The sequence below is a fragment of the Oncorhynchus tshawytscha genome, linkage group LG29 (genome assembly GCF_018296145.1).
Source record: "Oncorhynchus tshawytscha isolate Ot180627B linkage group LG29, Otsh_v2.0, whole genome shotgun sequence".
NCBI classification, from domain to species: Eukaryota; Metazoa; Chordata; class Actinopteri; order Salmoniformes; family Salmonidae; genus Oncorhynchus; species Oncorhynchus tshawytscha.
Window position 1 is genome coordinate 9720594 of NC_056457.1, and position 23381 is coordinate 9743974.

Sequence of the window (23381 nt, forward strand, 5' to 3'; positions counted from 1 at the left end):
TTGAAGATTTCACAGCGGTTAACTACCACTTGTCTTGCATGTCGTCAACTCTTTCCCTTCAATATCAATATGTGGTTTGTATAAGATTTAAAAATGTGTGTGTGTGTGTGTGTGTGTGTGTGTGGTGGGCGACCACAAAGAGTTGGAGTTGAACTCCACACGGGGTCACGCTAGCCTCCCTAAATCCAACGGATTAATCTAATGTGAAGGTTTTACGCGGTCTTCCCTCTAGACAATTTGCGGTGGGGGAACGTTCAAATATTGACCAGCGAGTGTCCATTGCAAAATCCCTCTGGGAACGTTCTGGGAACGTTGTGCTAGTCTGTGGCGGATAAATGAGAGGTGAGCCCCCTTCTAAAATCCGTCTGGGATAAACCGAGATTCCCCCATGGTCTGCTGAGCATGTCTTTTCCAGGGTTGGAAACAAGACTGATGGGATTTCCATGTTTTAAGGCAGAGAGAGAGAGAGCTAGAGAGAGAGCTAGAGAGAGAGCTAGAGCGAGAGAGAGAGCTAGAGAGAGAGCTAGAGAGAGCGATAGAGAGAGAGAGAGAGAGAGCGAGAGAGAGAGAGCGATAGAGAGAGAGAGAGAGAGAGAGAGATCTGTAGCGAGAAGGGGTCGGAAGAGAAAATAAAAATAGATAGCATCCACTGTATATCATATGTATGGCAGGGGGGTTTGTGTGTTGTGAGTGTGTGCATGTGTGTGTGTCCATGTGAATGCATGTTTGCAGTACTCATACTCACATGCACATTGGCCCATGCCTCTCCACATGGCACTCTCCGTGATGCAGACAGTATCTGGGAGGGCATTCTGCAACGAGGCCAAACATGTGTTTCAACAACACCCCTCTCTCATCGTACAGAGACAGTTGAGACCAGGGCAACGTCCCAAATCACACCCCATTCCCTTTGTAGTGCACTTCTTTTGATGGGGCCCTGGTCAACATAGTGCCCTACATTAGGGTGCCATTTGGGATGCATCCCAGCTCTTTTGGTGTAAACGATTCTCCCAATCTCCTCTCAGCCCCCCTTCTCTCCTTCTCTTGACACCACCTGTTAATCATGTCCACACCTAGGAAATGGGAAATATGATCCACGCATCCACAATGTTTCTCTGACATCACGACATGCCTGGCAGAGAGACAGGGAATTGCCTCCGGAGAGCAAAGTGGAAAAACCTCTGAAAATGTCTTTTCTGAAAAACCTCTTCAGTGAGAGTGTCATCATGTTACAGGTTTCTCCTGGACCTCTCTTCCTTCACCACTGCTTTTGTCGCTACATTTGTCTCTCTCTCTTCCCTTACAGGAACAACACATGATTTCACATTTGGAAACGTGTTATTGGAACACTTCTCGAGTTCACTTTGTGAAATGCACGTTTTTTTCCCCCTGAAGCGATGCTCTCCTCTCTCTCTCTATGTGTCTCTCTCCTCACTTTCGTCTCAACAGCATTGCTTATCTGGATTGTTCAAGGTTTTGGAAATGATATCTCAGACCTGAATCCACTTAATCCTCCAATCACTGTATGGAGCGATTTGTCCAATCCCCAATCGTGTAACTCCTGGACTGCATTTCAGGCGGATTCCAACCAAATGGGCGGTTCCGTTTGGTTTCATTTCTCGAAGGCAACAGAAAAGCTGAGGTTTTGAAGAGTGGTTTTGGCACTGCACAGAATGACCTATGAGGTGTGCTTTGAAGGCAGAATTGCTGTAGTTGAGAATGTCATTACTGCCAAAGTTGGCACATTTGACAGCCACAAATGGAACAGAGTAAAGATGGGAAAATAATAATACATTGGAAATGCAAAGATGGACCTTTACAGTGGGAGCCAGGAGACTCCGGTAAGAGTGTGATAGAGAGAAAGGACAAAGTATAGTAGAAACAGTTACCATGGCAGCTGGACTCGTCAGAGTCAAAGGGTAGACAGTCAACGATCTGGTCACAACGCTTCTGGAGCGGGACACAACTGGACGAACTCTCACACACCAGAGACCCCAGCGCACACTGCTGGAGAGCTGGGGAGGAAGAGGGAGACAGAGGAGGGAGAGATAGAGAAAGTCAGCTCTGCTTTCAATCACTTTCAATGTATTATTTAACACAATAGTGCTAAGAGAAGAGGAGCCCTCACACGGGTTTAAATGAAAAGATTTCATCATCCATGATCATGTACAACTGAGTATGAAGGCGAGGCTGTGAAAACACTTATGGATTCTATCTGTAAATGTCATGTTCTGACACTGTATTTTTCTTATGTAATTACACACATGTGAGCGCACACACACACACACACACACACACAGTCAAGGACCCTTACGGCAGCTGTATTCATCCTCTCCGTAGGGGCAGTCAGAGACTCCATCGCATCGTAGTAGGGAGGGGAGACAGGTGTTGTTTAAACACTGGTACTGGTCAGGGTGTGGACAGTGGTCCTGGGGGGGCAGGGTGCCTGGGACAAGGCTGGGACACTGCTCCTCATCTGACTGGTCAGCACAGTCCTCCTCCCCATCACACCTCCAGGACAGAGGGACACACTGGAAGGAGTGGACACACTGGAACTGACCCGCGCCGCAGGTCAGAGGCTCTGGAGTCACAGGACCTGTGGGAAAACACACATGGGAGTTGATGTCGTCTTTAATGGTCCAGCTATTACACATGAACAAACGCAACAATGCTAAATGTTCTCTATGATCTTCCTTAGTCTGCGTCTCAAATGGTACCTTATTACCCCTAGGGCATGTAGGGCTTTGGTCAAAAGTAGTGCCCAAAAAGGGGTGCCATTTCTGCCACATCCCATGTGAGAGTTGACTGTAATACAGCTGAGGAGAGGAAGCAGAGTAAGCTACAGTAGCTAGAGGAGGGAAGGGGAGGGAGGGGTGTGTGAAGACAACACAATACAAATGTAATTGCTTTTCTCCCCCATTGCTCTCTCCTCTCCCCCAGTGGCAAACCCAGACTCCACAGTGAATTTATACAGGCCCGCAGAACAACAGGCTTCATTAGTTCACTACACTACTCTACTCTCCCCCTGGCACAATGGAACCCGTTTATTGGGAGGGAGGGAGGCAGGGAAGAAGAGAGAGAGATGTGCACGTCAGAGGAAATGGCAGGAATGTAGGGTGTTAAGTCGGGTAAAGGAATGGAGCAGAGGGAGGAGGAGAGAATGGAAGAGAGGGAGAGAGAAAATATAATCGAGGAGTGAAATGGGCAAGGGAGAGCGAGAGAACATGACAAAGAGAAGAGAACTCTTACCTCCCACCACACACTGAGTGGTAAAGGAGATGTCATCCAGGGCGATGTCCGTCCACACGTCACCCCCCACTTCTGCCTGGAAGGTCACTCTGAAGGGGGTTGTGTTGGACAGGATCACACTTGCGTAGGACCACCGGTCGCCATGGTTACCACTGGCGGCCCACATTAACAGGCGAGTTCCGCTTGAGCCGACAGTGTAGACCTGAGTGACACGCCAGTGAGATTGCAGCACTATAAATGTCACTTAGCTGTGGCTTAACAAGGGACACACACACTTACTGTAACAACCACAGAGTGTGGAGGACAGGGATCCATGACTACAGTTAAGTTATTTATTTTTTGTAAATATTTACAGTACCAGTCAAAGGTTTGGAAACACCTACTCATTGAAAGGTTTTTCTTTATTTTTACTATTTTCACATTGTAGAATAATAGTGAGACATCAAAACTATGAAATAACACATGAAATAATGTAGTAAACAAAAAAGTGTTAAACAAATCAAAATATATTTTAGGTTTTAGATTCTTCAAAGTAGCCACCCTTTGCCTTGATGACAGCTTTGCACACTCCTGGCCTTCTCTCAACCAGCTTCACCTGGAACGCTTTTCCAACAGTCTTGAAGGAGTTCCTACATATGCTGAGCACTTGTTGGCTGCTTTTCCTTTACTCAGCAGTCCAATCTCAAATGGGTTGTTGAAAAACAAATGATAGTCCCACTAAGGGCAAACCAGATGGCAAATCGCTGCAGAATGCTGTTGTAGCCATGCTGGTTAAGTGTGCCTTGAATTCTAAATAAATCACAGACAGTGTCACCAGCAAAGCACCATCACACCTCCTCCATGCTTCACGGTGGGAACTACACATTCGGAAATCATCCATTCACTTACTCTGTGTCTCACAAAGACACAGTGGTTGGAACCAAAAATCTCAAATTTGGACTCATCAGACAAAAGGAATTGTCTATAGAGCTCCAAGATAGGATTGTGTCGAGGCACAGATCTGGGGAAGGGTACCAAAACATGTCTGCAACATTGAAGGTCCCCAAGAACACAGTGGACTCCATCATTTTTAAATGGAAGAAGTTTGGATCCACCAAGACTCTTCCTAGAGCTGGCCGCCCGGCCAAACTGAGCAATCGGGGGAGAAGGGCCTTGGTCAAGGAGGTGAACAAGAACCCGATGGTCACTCTGACAGAGGTCCAGTGTTCCTCTGTGGAGATGAAAGAACCTTCCAGAAGTACAACCATCTCTGCAGCACTTCACCAATCAGGCCTTTATGGTACAGCAGCCAGACGGAAGCCACTCTTTAGTAAAAGGCACATGACAGCCCACTTGGAGTTTGCCAAAAGGACTCTAAGATCATGAGAAACAAGATTCTCTTGTCTGATGAAACCAAGATTGAACTCTTTGGCCTGAATGCCAAGCATTACGTGTGGAGGAAACCTGGCACCATCCCTACAGTGAAGCATGGTGGTGGCAGCATCATTCTGTGGGGATGTTTTTCAGCGGCAGGGACTGGGAGACTAGTCAGGATCGAGGAAAAGATTAACCGAGCAAAGTACAGAGAGATCCTTGATGAAAACATGCTTCTGAGTGCTCAGGACCTCAGACTGAAGCGAAAGTTCACCTTCCAACAGGACAGCGACCCTAAGCACACTGCCAAGACAACGCAAGAGTGGCTTCAGGACAAGTCTCTGAATGTTTGGTGAGTGGCCAAGCCAGAGCCCGGACTTGAACCCGATTGAACATCTCTGGAGAGACCTGAAAATAGGTGTGCAGCAACTCTCCCTATCCAACCTGACAGGGCTTGAGAGAATCTGCAGAGAAGAATGGGAGAAACTCCCCAAATACAGGTGTGCCAAGCTTGTAGCATGATACCCAAGAAGACTCGAGGCTCTAATCGCTGCCAAAGGCGCTTCAACAAAGTTTTGAGTAAAGGGTCTGAATGCGTATATGAATGTGATTTCTAAAAACTGTTTTTGCTTTGTAATTATGAGGCATTGTGGTGTAGATTGATGAGGGAAAAAACGGTCAATTTTAGAATAAGGCTGTAAGGTAACAAAATGTGCAAAAAGGCAAAGGCAGAATTCACCAAGCGTTGGATTGTTCACCCACTAATAGGGAACGTGAGCTGGGTTTAGACCGTCGTGAGACAGGTTAGTTTTACCCTACTGATGATGTGTTGTTGCAATAGTAATCTTCTGAATACTTTCTGAATGCACTGTATTTGCCATATATTTCCACTGCGCTGTGATGTTTTCAAAAGTTCTGAACCATTTTCATAGTTTCTACAGATTGTAAATTAAAGATAAACATATTTGCTCAGGGCGTTATTATATTATTGATCGATTGACTATGACTTTTTAAATAACCCAGCAGTGCTATTTGCAAAGTTGGCTCCAGGTAAATGTTGCAATTCTTTAAGCTACATATGGACTGTACCAAAACAAATGATCTAATAATGGCGTCTCTTTGCAGCAAAATCTGCAGAGCTGGGATGGTTGTATCCCCTATCAGTCCGTCTGTCCGTCCGTCTATCTATCTACGTATAGATAACAGTCCATTGGTTGCAAGAATATGTTTTGAAACCTGCATCGTTTTGTGTATCAGTTTATAAACCATGTGCCATTGAATCGGTACATTGAAAATCTCTTCCCAACTATTTTGTCATCTATATGGCACAGCTGTCAATTTTTTGATCCTTAAATGAATCTGGTATACTTTTTTTTATTCATCACAATTTTCTTTAACCAATTTTTGTCTTTAATGCAGGGCTGGCAGACAAGTTCCTTACTTTCTCCCTGTTCCACTTGCCTCTTTAATTTTTTTCGTTAAAATTAGTTGGTTGTAATTTTAGGTAGAGCAGACATTTCCATATATTTTTGTTTAGCTGCATGTGTGACATAACACCACCAGTCCTATTTATTATATAATTTAGAAAAATAATTTAAAAAATTTAAAAATTCCCAAATACATATATATTTTTTGAATCAATTAGTATATTTGAGTTGAACCATAATATTTGATGTAATATTTGTTCTATGGATTAAACTGATATTGCAACAAACTTCAGTTTTATCCAGTGGAAAAGACAGAACAAATAATACAACAAAATGATTTATTAGGGCATGACTTAAAGGAGAAATTGATTACTACTTAATGTTCGATGGTTCTTCAGCCTGAAAGGAGTCTTTAGGCAAGGAGAATTGGTAGTCCATGGTTCGGTTTTCCTAAAACAGCTAGCTACAGAACAAAGGACGTTATGGGGGAACCATCTATGTAAAATACTGAACTACCTTTATAAGCTTTCCTCCTACCTTTAACGTCCCCATCCTGTCTGATCCATGCATGTAGAACCAGAATCGTAGGTGACATAGGCCAATACTGGCCGGGAATGGGTTCCGCGTCGTAACCTTGGCGATGTCACCTTCTCTCTCTGTGGCAGAGTGCACATACAGGAACTTCCCTTCTCCACCTGTGGATCATGGAGAGAAATATGCAACCGCATACGTCTCTAGTCATTTCTTCAAGTAGTGAGTCAAATCGAATGTGTTGGAGACTAGCTATGCTTACAGGTTCAAACTTAGACCCAGAATATTTCCTGAACAGTATCGGACCACCCAAAACAACTGGAAGTCAAAGAACATTTTGTGAAGACGGTGTTACTGTCTAAAAGCCTGTTTCCTGCAGACATGCTGTGCTGAGAGGATTCTTCTGATCTGCTTCTATTTAGTCTCTTAGACTGAGACTGAGAGGCCACTGAGGCGACGCCAGAACTAAGTAGGAGTTTTCCACATGAGCTAGAGGGGATTTGGGGTCGTCTCAATGCGTGGTGAGTCCCACACCACAATATTCCCACCCAAAATTCTGTATTTCCCTGGAGAATCTTCTAGAATCTTCAAAGTTCTTTATTCCTCATTTCTGTCTCTTTCATTCTAGGAAAGAGCTGTGTGCTGGTTTTTATTGTCTTCTAAACTTTTAATCAGCTTTTAAATGCAACGGTAAATCAGCTAATGCATGACTAGGGGATGCATGTCCTCTCCACCCCTACCATTCTGATGGTGGAAGGATTTCACATTTGTGTGATGTTCTGTATTCTCTCTTTTCTTTATTGACTATCTAAGCAGTGTGTGTGTGTGTGTGTGTGTGTGTGTGCGTGTGTGCGTGCGTGCATGTGTGTGTGTGTGTGCATGCGCGCGTGTGTTGCCTGACTGTGTGTATGTGATACGGCGGGCTAGGCCCATTGATCTGCCTTCCCCAGTGAGATCATAAGGTCAGCCTGTGCCACAGAGCCTGGTGTCCACATTCATCTCCACGATCTATGAGTTGGGTGGCCAGTCACTACGAGCTACGTCCCAAATGGCAACCTACAATCGTTGTTATAGTGGACACATTCATCCAGAAGGTATAGCATTTTGTGTCCATACACTAGTCCCTATATAGTGCACTACCTTGGACCAGAGCCCTAAGGGAATAGTTTGTGGACACAATATTCTCTACATTCTGGATGAATGTGTTCCACTATAACAACGATTGTCCTTGTAAAGTTCATGGGTCGACTTGTTGTGATGTAATGCATCATTGGATGGTGTAAAGGCCAGCTTTGTACTTGGTGTGTGTGACCCAGCACACATAAACACACACAGACAAGCATAGAAAGTCACACACACAGAAACTAAAACAAGAGGCTCCCACGCTGAGGTCTGTCCAAAGCTGGTCCGACCAAGCTGACTCCACACTCCAAGACTGCTTCCATCACGTGGACTGGGAGATGTTTCGTATTGCGTCAGACAACAACATTGACGAATACGCTGATTCGGTGTGCGAGGTCATTAGAACGTGCGTTGAAGATGTCGTTCCCATAGCAATGATTAAAACATTCCCAAACCAGAAACCGTGGATTGATGGCAGCATTCGTGTGAAACTGAAGGCGCGAACCACTGCTTTTAATCAGGGCAAGGTGTCTGGTAACATGACTGAATACAAACAGTGCAGCTATTCCCTCCGCAAGGCTATCAAACAAGCTAAGCGCCAGTACAGAGACAAAGTAGAATCTCAATTCAACGGCTCAGACACAAGAGGCATGTGGCAGGGTCTACAGTCAATCACGGACTACAGGAAGAAACCCAGCCCAGTCACGGACCAGGATGTCTTGCTCCCAGGCAGACGAAATAACTTTTTGCCCGCTTTGAGGACAATACAGTGCCACTGACACGGCCTGCAACGAAAACATGCGGTCTCTCCTTCACTGCAGCCGAAGTGAGTAAGACATTTAAACGTGTTAACCCTCGCAAGGCTGCAGGCCCAGACGGCATCCCCAGCCGCGCCCTCAGAGCATGCGCAGACCAGCTGGCCGGTGTGTTTACGGACATATTCAGTCAATCCCTATACCAGTCTGCTGTTCCCACATGCTTCAAGAGGGCCACCATTGTTCCTGTTCCCAAGAAAGCTAAGGGAACTGAGCTAAACGACTACCGCCCCGTAGCACTCACATCCGTCATCATGAAGTGCTTTGAGAGACTAGTCAAGGACCATATCACCTCCACCCTACCTGACACCCTAGACCCACTCCAATTTGCTTACCGCCCAAATAGGTCCACAGACGATGCAATCTCAACCACACTGCACAATGCCCTAACCCATCTGGACAAGAGGAATACCTATGTGAGAATGCTGTTCATCGACTACAGCTCGGCATTCAACACCATAGTACCCTCCAAGCTCGTCATCAAGCTCGAGACCCTGGGTCTCGACCCCGCCCTGTGCAACTGGGTACTGGACTTCCTGACGGGCCGCCCCCAGGTGGTGAGGGTAGGCAACAACATCTGCGACTGCGTGGCCACACACACCTCCAACTCAATCATCAAGTTTGCGGACGACACAACAGTGGTAGGCTTGATTACCAACAACGACGAGACGGCCTACAGGGAGGAGGTGAGGGCCCTCGGAGTGTGGTGTCAGGAAAATAACCTCACACTCAACGTCAACAAAACTAAGGAGATGATTGTGGACTTCAGGAAACAGCAGAGGGAACACCCCCCCATCCACATCGATGGAACAGTAGTGGAGAGGGTAGCAAGTTTTAAGTTCCTCGGCATACACACACAGACAAACTGAATTGGTCCACTCACACAGACAGCATCGTGAGGAAGGCGCAGCAGCGCCTCTTCAACCTCAGGAGGCTGAAGAAATTCGGCTTGTCACCAAAAGCACTCACAAACTTCTACAGATGCACAATCGAGAGCATCCTGGCGGGCTGTATCACCGCCTGGTATGGCAACTGCACCGCCCTCAACCGTAAGGCTCTCCAGAGGGTAGTGAGGTCTGCACAACGCATCACCGGGGGCAAACTACCTGCCCTCCAGGACACCTACAGCACCCGATGCTACAGGAAGGCCATAAAGATCATCAAGGACATCAACCACCCGAGCCACTGCCTGTTCACCCCGCTGTCATCCAGAAGGCGAGGTCAGTACAGGTGCATCAAAGCTGGGACCGAGAGACTGAAAAACAGCTTCTATCTCAAGGCCATCAGACTGTTAAACAGCCACCACTAACATTGAGTGGCTACTGCCAACACACTGTCAATGACACTGACTCTACTCCAGCCACTTTAATAATGGGAATTGATGGGAAATGATGTAAATATATCACTAGCCACTTTAAACAATGCTACCTTATATAATGTTACTTACCTTACTTAATGTTATCTCATATGCATACGTATATACTGTACTCTATATCATCGACTGCATCCTTATGTAATACATGTATCACTAGCCACTTTATCTATGCCACTTGGTTTACATACTCATCTCATATGTATATACTGTACTCGATATCATCTACTGTATCTTGCCTATGCTGCTCTGTACCATCACTCATTCATATATCCTTATGTACATATTCTTTATCCCTTACACTGTGTATAAGACAGTAGTTTTTTTGGAATTGTTAGTTAGATTACTTGTTCGTCATTACTGCATTGTCGGAACTAGAAGCACAAGCATTTCGCTATACTCGCATTAACATCTGCTAACCATGTGTATGTGACAAATAAAATTTGATTTGATTTGATTTTGACACACACACACACACACACACACAGTCTTCCAGGCTAACACTAGCCTGGGCAACCATGTTTTTTTTAATGGTACACAATCCAAACAGCTGTAAATACCCCTTTAGATTTCTAATAAACGGAAGAATGCCTGAATTTCCTGTGCGGAAATCCTCTCATTGCCACAGGAACATTGTCAATCTGCTCCAATGCTTTGGGAGCGTCTTAAAACCAGCCACAGAAGATTGCATTCTGTGTGGTATACAGAACTAATAAGTAATGGACTCCCTGAACTCAGGCACACAGGCAGAATGATACTCCATGACTGTGTCCCAAATAGCACGCTGTTCCCTTTTGTAGTACACTACTTGGACCAGGGAAAATAGGGTCCTGGTCAAAAGTAGAGCACTGTATATGGAATAGGGTGGGATGCATTTGGGACACATCCCACTACTGTAGTGGTATAGAACCCAGAGTTTTCCCTGGACATGTGATCTGTTAGTTACAGCCTATTTGTCCTTTTCAGGTCATTTGTTCCGGAACAACTCAAGTTATATGCTATTCTACCTGTTCAGACCATGTGTACTCAGAACAAATGCTGGGTTGGGGACATTAGTTGGGTTGTTTTCTTTAAAAATAGAAAGGTTGGGTTGTTCAACCTAACGTGGGTTGTACCAACTTAACGTGATGATCAAGAATGACATTTACTCTCACGGGTAGCAAAAAATAACTATCTGAAAGCCACGCCCCTAATAAGACATGCCTCCTGTAAATAACATTGCATTAAAAAGAACCAGCTGCTGGGTCAGCCCAGCTCCTGTGTCAGCCCAGCATGAAAGCGATATATCTCAAGTGATGGTTAAATTAACCCATGTTTGGGTAATCCCAACTACCCAACATGTTGGGTTATTCACGCAAACCAACTGGCTGGGTCAAAATAACCCAGCGTGTGTTCTGTCCAATATTTACCCAGCGCTGAGTTACCAAATTTTAACCCAGCTTTTTTCAGAGCGTGGTTAGTAAAATGTCCAAGGAGGGCAGTACTGACCAGGGCTGTGGTCAAAGGGGGGTCCAGTTCCTGGGGTGTCTCTCCTCTGACCAATCCTCCAGTCAAGGTCATCATCAGGGTCCTGAGTCAGCTGGCAGGTCTCCTCCCACATATCCTTTGGCATGTCAAAGTTACAGGCACCTGGTAGGCCTACAATGTAGCCTGGGAGCGAGAGAGAGATTGGGAAGAGGGAGGAAGAGCAAGAGAGTGAGAAAGACAGAGAGGGCAAAGAAATAGCAAAGTTGCAGATGACTCCTTAATAGCTCTCTATTGTATAGTTCAGTACTCCCTAGTTCTGGTCCAGGGCGTTCCCTGCGGCTTGCTGACTCTGAGCCATCAGCAAGCCGCACGTAACGCCCTGGACCAGAGCTAGCTCTACTCACCACAGTCTACCTCATCCGACTCGTCTGCACAGTCGGCCTTGCTGTCACACACCAGGTGGGACTCGATGCAGTCACCGCTCTGGCACACAAAGTCTGTGACCGCCGGACATGACGCTGGCACCATTGCACCTGGACCACACACAGACACACAAACACGCTTGCACATGTTCAAAACATACACGGATGTCTTTCACCATAACAAGACAGCCTTTGCTGTTTCCTCTGTTAGAGGCTGTTTCTGCTGTGAGCCAACTACCAAGCTGAACAACCCCCCCCCTCCCCCATAGTGGATCAAAAGACAATGTTCCTTAATAAGAATCAGAGAGTGTGTGCTGAGTGTGTGCTGAGATGAGGTGAAGCTCTGGATGACGTGTTCTCAAGGTGTGTGCAAGAGCATTAGAGCAGTCAGGAAGCCTAACAGAGCAAAGCACACACCTCTGTGTTCAGGACCGGTTACACAACAACAAACTAGGACCACAGTCAAAGCATCCTCCTGCAGCTCAGCCACTTGTTTGAGAAGAGGAAGTACAGAACACGAGAGATCGGGATCAGGTGGATCAGAGGTGTGTGTGTGTGTATATGCCAAAGGTGCTAGTACAATGTTTTGACTCAGGGGTGTGAATATCTTTGTAAATTAGATATTTCCGTCATTTAGATATCAATAAATTTGCAAAGATTTCAAAAAACAAAAAGTACTTTGTCATTACGGGGTATTGTGTGTTGATGGGTGCGAATTATTGTATTTTTTATTCATTTTCAACTGAAACACAACAAAATGTGGAATAAGTCAAGGGTATGAATACTTTCTGATGGCACTGTAAATTAGAGAGTGAAAAGAAGAAAGTGTATACAGAATAAAAATATTCAAAAACATATCTTCTGTTTGTATTAAGGCACGAAAGTAATACTCATGGTGGTGGCTAAATCATGTTATGGGTATGCTTGTCATCGGCAAGGACTAGGGAGTTTTTTAGGATAAAAATAAACAATAGAGCGAAGTACAGGCAAAATCCTAGAGGACAACCTGGTTTTGTTTGCTTTCCAATAGACACTGGGAGACAAATGTGATCTCACCTTTCAGCAGGACAATAACCTAAAACACAAGTCCAAATATACACTGGAGTTGTTTACCAAGACGACGTTGAATGTTCCCGAGTGGCCTAGTTACAGTTTTAACTTAGATCGGCTTGAAAATCTATGGGAAGTATTGAAAATGGTTGTCTAGCAATGGTCAACAACCAACTTGGCAGAGCTTAAAGAGTTTATAAAAGAATAAATGGGCAATTATTGTACAATCCAGGTGTGCAAAACTCTTAGAGATTTATCCCAACAGACTCACAGCTGTAATCGCTGCCAAAGGTGATTCTAACATGTTTTGACTCAAGGGCTTGAATATATATCGAATCAATATTAGTGTGTTATTTTTCATCAATCTTTAAAAAATATATAATATGTTTTTCCACTTTGACGTTACAGAGTATTCTGTGTAGATAAAAAATAAATAAAAATTAAGCGCAATTTGTAACACAACAAAATGTGGAAAAAGTGTGAGTGTGAATACTTTCTGAAGGCACCTCTTTCTGAAGGCACCTCTTTCTGAAGGCACCTCTTTCTGAAGGCACCTCTTTATGAAGGCACCTCTTTCTGAAGGCACCTCTTTATGAAGGCACCTCTTTCTGAAGGCACCTCTTTCTGAAGGCACCTCTTTCTGAAGGCACCTCTTTCTGAAGGCACCTCCATCAAGGTTACAGAAACAAGGAAAAACCCTTTTGCAAGTTGACAAGCAAAGACAAACCTGACTATTTTAATTGAATGTCTATAGAACCTGAAAAATTAGAGTATGAGCAATTTGAGAGCAGACTGGGTTTGAGTTAATAAAGCTTGTGTGATGAAAGTGTGTGTGTCTGTGTGTGTGACTGTGTGTTGGAGGGAGCATTGCAGGGGTCTGGACAGTTGCCACACATTGCAAGGCCCTCTGTCGGCCCCTGCTTAATGTAAGGTTGTACTAATGTGGAATACCTGTCTGTAGCAGAGCCTCCTAATAAAAAACAGTAGGAACCAGTAGGAACCAAATGGAAGCAAGCTGAAATGGGGAAAGACCTACTTGAATATACTGCTACATTATTAAACTATTCTCTTGGTTATACTACTTCACTATCCTATTGGTTATACTACTACACTATCCTATTGGTTATACTACTACACTATCCTATTGGTTATACTACTACACTATCATATTGGTTATACTACCACACTATCCTATTGGTTATACTACTACACTATCCTCTTGGTTATACTACTACACTATCCTATTGGTTATACTACTACACTATCCTATTGGTTATACTACTACACTATCCTCTTGGTTATACTACTACACTATCCTATTGGTTGTATTACTACACTATCATATTGGTTATACTACCACACTATCCTATTGGTTATACTACTACACTATCCTATTGGTTATACTACTACACTATCCTGTTGGTTGTACTACTACACTATCATATTGGTTATACTACCACACTATCCTATTGGTTATACTACTACACTATCCTATTGGTTGTACTACTACACTATCCTATTGGTTATACTACTACATTATTCTCTTGGTTATACTACTACATGATTCTCTTGGTTATACTACTACACTTATCTTTTTCCCATGTCATTACTACTAAATAACAGATTTAAGCTGAGAAAATGAAGCTGTTTTATTGTTGGTTTTGATGATGTGTCTGGTGGTGGGGGGTGTTACAGATTCAAGCAGGTGGCTTATATTCCTCACACAGCAGCTGGTGTGTTGAGTGTGTCAAACTGTCAAATTCCTCCATTGCCAAGATCATCCAACCACCTAACAGGTGTGGCGTGTCAAGAAGCTGATTAAACAGCCTGATCATTACACAGGTGCACCTTGTGTTTGGGACAATAAAAGGTCACTAAAATGTACAGTTTGGTAACAAAACGCCAGAGATGTCTCAAATTTTGAGGCAGCGTGCAATTGGAATGCTAACTACAGGAATGTCCACCAGAGCTGTTGCCAGAGAATTGCATGTTCATTTCTCTAACATAAGCCACCTCCAACGTCATTTTAGAGAATTTGGCAGTACGTCCAACCGGCCTCACAACCGCAGACCATGTGTATGACATTGGGAGGCCAAGCGGTTTGGTGATGTTAACGTTGTAAATTCACGCCCATGGTGGAGGTGGGGTTATGGTATGGGTAGGCATAAGCTATGGACAACGAACACATATGCATTTTGCATTTGGTAATTTGAATGCACCATGTCCATTTTTTTATGTACACTAAATTACCAAAGGTATGTGGACACCTGTATGCAGGTGGGCTCCCGAGTGGTGCAGCGGTCTGAGACACTGCAGTACCTGGTTCAAATCCAGGCTGCATCACATCCGGCCGGGGTAGGCTGTCATTGTAAATAAGAATTAGTTCTTAACTGACTTGCCTAGTTAAATAAAGGTTAAATCAAATAAATAAAATAAAATAAAAAGGTTCCCACAAAAGTATGTGGACACCTGCTCATTGGGCATCTCATTCCAAAATCATGGGCATTAATTTGGAGTTGGTCCCTCCTTTGCTGCTATAACACCCTCCACTCCTCTGAGAAGGCTTTCCACTAGATGTTGGAACATTGCTGCGGGGACTTGCTTTCTTTCAGCCACAAGAGCATTAGTTAGATCAGGCGCTGATGTTGGGCGATTAGGTCTGGCTCGCAGTCGGCATTCCAATTCATCTCAAAGTTCTTCGATCGGATTGAGGTCAGGGCTCTGGGCAGGCCAGTCAAGTTCTTCCACACCGATCGCGACAAACCATTTCTGTATGGACCTCGCTTTGTGCATGGAGGCATTGTCATGCTGAAACAGGAAAGGGCCTTCCCCAAACTGTTGCCACAAAGTTGGAAGCACAGAATTGTCTAGAATGTCATTGTATGATGTATCGTTAAGATTTCCCTTCGATGGAACTAAGGGCCCTAGCCCGAACCATGAAAACAGCCCCAGACCATTATTTCTCCTCCACCACACTTTAGTGTTGGCACTACACATTTGAGCGTTCTCCTGGCATGCGTTAACCCAGATTCGTCCGTCGGATTACCAGATGGTTAAGTGTGAATCATCACTCCAGAGAATGCGTTTCCACTGCTCCAGAGTCCAATTGTGGCAAGCTTTACACCACTCCAGCCAATGCTTGGTATTACGCCTCGTGATCTTAGGCTTGTGTGCAGCTGCTCGGGCCATGGAAACACATTTCATGAACCTCCCTGACAAACAGTTCTTCTAAGGACAGGCGATTTTTACGAGCTTCAGCACTCGGCAGTGCCGTTCTCTGAGCTTGTGTGGCCGAACACTTTGCAGCTGGGCCGTTGTTGCTCCGAGATGTTTCTAATTCACAATAACAGCACTTACAGTTGACCAAGGCAGCTCTATCAGGGCAGATATTGTTAGAAAGGTGGCATCCTATGACGGTGCCACGTTGAAATGAGCTCTTCAGGAAGGCCATTTTACTGCCAATGTTTGTCTGTGGAGATTGCATGGCTGTGTGCTTGATTTTATACACCTATCAGCACTGGGTGTGGCTGAAATAGCCGAATCTCCTAATTTGAAGGGGTGTCCACGTACACTATAAATACAGAAGTATCTACCTAGATAGTTATTTCTTGATTTCTTGTTTAGATTTTTTATTTTTATTTGAGGATTTGTATTGTATTTGCAAGACATTCTACTGCACTGTTGGAGCTAGTAACATAAGCATTTTGCTACACCTGCCATAACACCTGCAAATACTGTATGTGTACGCTTTCCAATACATCTTGATTTGATTTGAAGAGCGATGCGCATTTAGCTGCTGCTGGACTACTTGAATGTCCTTTATCGACATTATTAAAAGTGAATCTAGCCTCAGGTGCTAGTCTGGCCTTTTGTTGCTTTTCTCTACAGATTCCAATGGGTTCAACTCTAATTTCAAGGCATAGAAGCTGACATGACTTAAAACTAATTCAATTTATTTTCATGCCTGGGAATTATATATTTATTTCCATATTGTCAGAGGATCCCGGGGGCTTTGTAGGAACTAGCCAATGAACTTCTGTTCACTTCTAATTAACTTGTACATTTTAATCCCTGATTCGAGGGAGAATGGTTTTTAGAGTCATGTTCTGTGTCCGGAACATCTTCAAAGGCAAGACTAGAGCGAGCCGTTCCAAGAGAAAGTTACATTGTGCATTGCAGAACTGTGTCAGTACCAAGAGTATCTCTAGGAGTAACTCCTATTACAAGGAGTAACAAATCCAATCCTGATAGGAGATTCCCGAGAAAGACAGTACACACCTGACATGTGTGTATTGACATGTAAGACAGAGATGTATAAAGATGTGATAGCAGTCCTGATGAGACTGAGGCTGTGTCCTAATATGGACACCGTAGAACCTGTTGTACAGAAAAAGTTCACGTTGTGGATGCATGGCTCACTTACTGGGGTCACAGTCTGTGAACTGGAGGTCATCCAGCGCAGCCCCTCCGCTCACGTCTCTGGAGCGTATCCCCTCGAAGACCACTTCAAAGTTCCTCAACTTCCGCAGGGGAACCTCCGCCCGGTTCCACTCCTCCCCCTGGTTCCCGGTCTTGTTCCACACCTCCGTCACCCCATTGTTCTCAGTCTGTGGAGAGGTCAGGAGTAGAGAGGTCAAACACAATGTTCCATAGCATACTTTGGAACGCTGTCCATATTGAGAACTCCTGCTGAGGCTGTCATAATATGGACGCTGTACATTGATTATTCTACCGCAAGGCTCTCCAAGGTTTTCGCTCCAACCCGAATCTCACACACCTGATTCGAATAATTAGCTGGTTGATAAGATGAATCAGGTTAGTTACAACTGGGGTTGAAACAAAAACCTACAGGAGGGTAGTTTGCCAGGAACAGGGTTTGAGAGCCCGGTTCTATAACCTATATACTGTATGTAAATGACCCACTCGGAGTCATTCAAAAGTGACTTATATGAACATGTACAGCACTGCTGATTATTCTGTAATGTAATCATACAGAGCCCAGATCATTCAATCACATACAGTATGGAGGAGTACAGAATATGAGGTTGCATTGAGGCCGAGTAATGGAACGCTTTCCGCCGCTGAGTAGCACGGAGGTCATTTAAGAAGAGTCATTATAGTCACATTAGCATAACATCACAGTAATGAATGCTCTTGCCCTTAGACCTCCTATTAAATCTGTAACGGGCCGGTTCTCTCCCAGGCCGAGTCTCAAATCGCACCCTATTCCATAGGGCTCTGGTCAAAAGTAGTCTGCCATTTAATAATAGGGTGCCATTTGGGACTCAACCCCAGTCATCTTTAATGTATTAGACTCATGCCACATATGGAACAGATTAAAATCCAGGCCAAATAGCATTAGTTGGTAAATCCTTTGTCTTTTCCCATGGTACTGCAGAGGCACTGAATGATATCTAATAAAGCTGAAATTATGAATGCGACTTAGAGCGGGGTACTGCATATCACGACAGGCTAGATTCTCAGGTTTTGAACATAATGCTGTGGAGTTGCAGTTGGACACTTCCCCAGTCAAATCAGGCAAAATGTCATTAAACATGCTAATGTTAGTTTAGGGACAAGTGTTTTTCCTGACTGTGTGTGTGTGTGTGTTTAAACCAGACCCTAGGGTATAATAGGTGAAGTGTTCAGGAAAATCTCTGGGCCCTAGTTATTCTGTCTTAATTAACTATGTTAGATTACATGTATAGATACATTAGTATTTGTTGTTTCTTATATTTGCTCCACCCACACAGTAATAAAGAAAATCCCATTCAGTTGTCCAATCAGGCATAATTTAGCTTTTGGATTTATTTCTTCATCCCTCTGCGATTAAGGGGGGTAATTTGGGATTCAGTGGTCACTCCACTTAAAACTTTAAAATAATATCTATATATATACTAACCCTATACTAACCCTATATTTAATGCAGTAGGAAAGTTGGTCTCAGTGGTGTAGTGGGGGCTATACGCAGGACTAAGCCACATACACACTTTGTTTTTCAGTGGGTATTGTGTATACTCACTTTTTAATCCTCACTGATGCATATCAAAGTAGTGTAGCGGATGTATACAGTATGCTGCCTCAATTATATAGTACAATAGAGAACTCATGCACAAAGTAGCCAACACATCGCAGAGCACATAGCCTAGTTCTAGGGTCAAGTAGCAGGAGAGGGCCGTTCTCAACTGGTTGTGCAACCTGGTCTTAGAGCGTTCAGTATTATTCTGTACGTAAATCCGAGGCACTCCATTTAGGTTGATATTTTCCGTTTGGTATGGTTACATAAAACAAATGGTTACTTAAGGCAATAACGAAAGGAGGGTGGTTGTTCGAGGTAGATGGGTGGGGGGCGTATAATGTGAACGTCTAGCAACCAAAAAGGTTGCGAGTTTGAATCTCATCACAGACAACTTTGGCATTTTACCTAATGAGCAACTTTTCAATTACTTACTACGTTTTAGCTACTTTGCAACTACTTAGTATGATAGCAAACCCTTACCCTAACCCTAATCATTTATACTAACTCTTCACCTAACCCTAACCCTAAATTAAACCTGTTTTTTCTTTCTCATTATGGGATATTGTGTGTAGATTAAAACAACTAGGTTAGGTTGTAGCATGGAGCATCTTAAAGAACGACATCGGCAGCCAGTAGAGTAGGTGGGAAAGACATTTCAGCTAATGAAATCAACCAGTTAATGCTAACTAAGGCAACAATGGGTATTTGGTATTTTGGTATTTTATTAGGGTCCCCATTAACTGTTGCAAAAGCAGCAGCTACTCTTCCTGTGGTCCACCTTAAACAAGAAACATAATACAGAATGACATAATACAGAATGACATAATACAGAACATCGATAGACAAGAACAGAAATACATTTGAAATAAATGAAAGGCACACGTAGCCTACATATCAATGCGTACACACAAACTATCTAGGTCAAATAGGGGAGAGGCGTTGGGCCGCGAGGTGTTGCTTTATCTGTTTTTTTAAAACCAGGTTTGCTGTTTATTTGAGAAATATGAGATGGAGGGAAGTTCCATGCAATTAGTGCTCTATATAATACTGTACGCTTTCTTGAAATTGTTCTGGATTCGGGAACTGTGAAATGACCCTTGGTGGCATGTCTGGTGGGATAAGTGTGTGTGTCAGAGCTGTGTGTAAGTTGACTATGCAAATAAGTTGGGATTTTCAACACATTGATGTTTCTTATAAAAAGAAGAAGTGATGCAGTCAGTCTCTCTCCAACTCTTAGCCAAGAGAGACTGGCAGCATAGGATTTATATCAGCCCTCAGCAAAATGTGCCGCTCTGCTCTGGGTATGCAAACCAGTTATTGAAAAAGTTTGGTCCGATGTCTTGGTTGAATCTTTGAGTTGCACAATACTGTCATCATGCACTGTTTGAAAATAAAAACCTTCCCAATTTAATGTTATCTGCAGAGTAGGCCTACAACGGTCAATTGATATCATGACGATTTGTATCAATCCAGAGGGCAATTTTTTTGCAAACTCTGCCATCACAAGTGCACTGTAAGCCAGAAGTCGGCAAAAGGCGGCCTAAGGGCCACAACCGGACAGTGAGTGATATTATTTTGGCACCCCATTTTTTTTAAACAATATTTGATTTCATATTTTACAAAAATATATGGACACCCCTTCAAATTAGTGGATTCGGCTATTTCAGCCATACCCGTTGCTGATAGGTGTATCAAATCAAGCACACAGCCATGCAATCTCCATAGACAAACATTGGCAGTAGAATGGCCTTACTGAAGAACTCAGTGACTTTCAACATGGCACCGTCATAGGATGCCACTTTTCCAACAACTCAGTTCGTCAAATTTCTGCCTTGCTAGAGCTGCCCCGGTCAACTATAAGTGATGTTTTTGTGAAGTGGAAACGTCTAGGCGCAACAACGGCTCAGCCGCGAAGTGGTACGCCTCACAAGCTCACAGAACGGGACCACCGAGTGCTGAACCACGTAGTGCGTATAAATTGTCTGTCCTCGTTTGCAACACAAACTACCTTTGGAAGCAACGTCAGCACAATAACTGTTCATTCGGGAGCTTCATGAAATGGGTTTCCATGGCCGAGCAGCCGCATACAAGCCTAAGATCACCATGCGCAATGCCAAGCGTCCGCTGGGGTGGTGTAAAGCTCGCCGACATTGGAACGCAGAGGCTTTACAGCAACATGCTATACATGACGTCAGAGCTCAGGTTTCCGCTTCACATCGCTGTATGGGTTTTGACTGACAGCCTTAGAAACTTGAGCACCGCGTGTCACAAGAAGATGCCCCCATCCCTTCTGCTAATTGGGCAACTTTTGCACATGTGTTGCGGTCAGAGTGAGGGAAATGTTGTAAATTGAGAGGAGTCAAGGTGTTCTGAAAGATTAGACGTTGGATAATTATAATAAATACCACTTTGATGTCCTACAAGCAAACCACACATCCAAATGTGCACTTCACTTTTCCATATTTGAAAACTTATCCCACTGGACACACACTGGTTGAATTAACATTTTTTCCAAGTCATTTCAATGAAATTAAGCAGAAACAACGTGGAATAGATGTTGAATTGACAGTGGGATGTAATTTACTATGATTGCTATGTTTAATGTACAGATACAAGGATGACATGCGTTATACCCTGGGTTGTCCTGAACAGAATGAGTCTGTTTTTTTGGTATTGTGAAGAAAATTTGCCACGGAACACACACTCATGACTCCATTCTACGTGCATCAAAATTACAATCTGTTTGTCTGATAAGCCTGATCAAATCCAATTGTATTTGTCACATGCGCCGAATACAACAGGTGGCATCCCTCACTCTGACCTCACAGTGAAATGCTTACTTACAAACCCTTAACCAACAATGCAATTTTAAGAAAAGAAAAATAAATAAAGTAACAAATAATTCAAGAGCAGCAGTACCGGTACAGAGTCAATGTGCGGGGGCACCGGTTAGTTGAGGTAATTGAGGTAATATATACATGTGGATAGAGTTATTAAAGTGAATTATGCATGGAAAATAACAGAGAGTAGCAGCAGCGTAAAGAGGGGGAGGTGGCAATTCATGTAGTCTGGGTAGCCATTTGATTAGATGTTCAGGAGTCTTACGGCTTGGGGGTAGAAGCTGTTTAGAAGTCTCTTAGACCTAGACTTGGTGCGCCAGTCTGCTTGCCGTGCGGTAGCACAGAGAAGTCTATGACTAGGGTGGCTGGAGTCTCTGACAATTTTATAGGCTTTCCTCTGACACCGCCTGGTATAGAGGTCCTGGATGGCAGGAAGCTTGGCCCCGGTGATGTACTGGGCCATACACACTACCCTCTGTAGTGCCTTGGGGTCGGAGGCCGAGCAGTTGCCATACCAGACGGTGATGCAACCATGCTCTCGATGGTGCAGCTGTAGAACCTTAGAGGATCTGAGGACCCATGCCAAATCTTCTCAGTCTCCTGAGGGGGAATAGGTTTTGTCATGCCATCTTCAAGACTGTCTTGGTGTAATTGGACCATGTTAGTTTGTTGGTGATGCAGACACCAAGGAACTTGAAGTTCTCAAACAGCTCCATTACAGCCCCGTCGATGAGAATGGAGTCGTGCTCAGTCCTCTTTCCTGTAGTCCACAATCATCTCCATTGTCTTGATCATATTGAGGGAGAGGTTGTTATTCTGGCACCACACCGCCAGGTATCTGACCTCCTCCCTATAGGCTTTCTCGTTATTGTCGGTGATCAGGCCTACCACTGTTTTGTCATTGGCAAACTCAATGAGATTTCTTGATGCCCTTCCAGACTCCCTCTGCCTATCCAAGGACATCAGAGGACAAAAATCAGTTAACCACCTAACTGAGGAACTCAATTTAACCTTGCGCAATACCCTAGATGCAGTTGCACCCCTAAAAACCAAAAACATTTGTCATAAGAAACTAGCTCCCTGGTATACAGAAAATACCGGAGCTCTGAAGCAAGCTTCCAGAAAATTGGAACGGAAATGGCGCCACACCAAACTGGAAGTCTTCCGACTAGCTTGGAAAGACAGTACCGTGCAGTATCGAAGAGCCCTGACTGCTGCTCGATCATCCTATTTTTCCAACTTAATTGAGGAAAATAAGAACAATCCAAAATTTCCTTTTGATACTGTTGCAAAGCTAACTAAAAAGCAGCATTCCCCAAGTGAGGATGGCTTTCACTTCAGCAGTAATAAATTCATGAACTTCTTTGAGGAAAAGATCATGATCATTAGAAAGCAAATTACGGACTCCTCTTTAAATCTGCGTATTCCTCCAAAGCTCAGTTGTCCTGAGTCTGCACAACTCTGCCAGGACCTAGGATCAAGAGAGAAACAAGTGTTTTAGTACTATATCTCTTGACACAATGATGAAAATAATCATGGCCTCTAAACCTTCAAGCTGCATACTGGACCCTATTCCAACTAAACTACTGAAAGAGCTGCTTCCTGTGCTTGGCCCTCCTATGTTGAACATCATAAACGTCTCTCTATCCACCGGATGTGTACCAAACTCACTAAAAGTGGCAGTAATAAAGCCTCTCTTGAAAAAGCCAAACCT

The 23381-nt window shown here is 44.0% G+C and overlaps 1 protein-coding gene across 2 annotated transcripts in view; it reads right to left on the bottom strand.

Annotated features, from left to right (window-relative positions):
• The window catches only part of malrd1 (MAM and LDL receptor class A domain containing 1), a 121099-nt gene that overhangs the window by 6735 nt on the left and 90983 nt on the right, over positions 1–23381 (bottom strand). For both annotated transcript variants that reach the window (XM_024393049.2, XM_024393050.1), the window contains exons 22-29: positions 17232–17415; positions 11741–11869; positions 11358–11519; positions 6567–6724; positions 3250–3451; positions 2315–2596; positions 1890–2015; positions 746–812 (exon numbers count right to left, since the gene is read on the bottom strand). In XM_024393049.2, the coding sequence (XP_024248817.1) occupies positions 746–812; positions 1890–2015; positions 2315–2596; positions 3250–3451; positions 6567–6724; positions 11358–11519; positions 11741–11869; positions 17232–17415 (1310 nt within the window). The remainder of the gene's footprint in view (positions 1–745; positions 813–1889; positions 2016–2314; positions 2597–3249; positions 3452–6566; positions 6725–11357; positions 11520–11740; positions 11870–17231; positions 17416–23381) is intronic.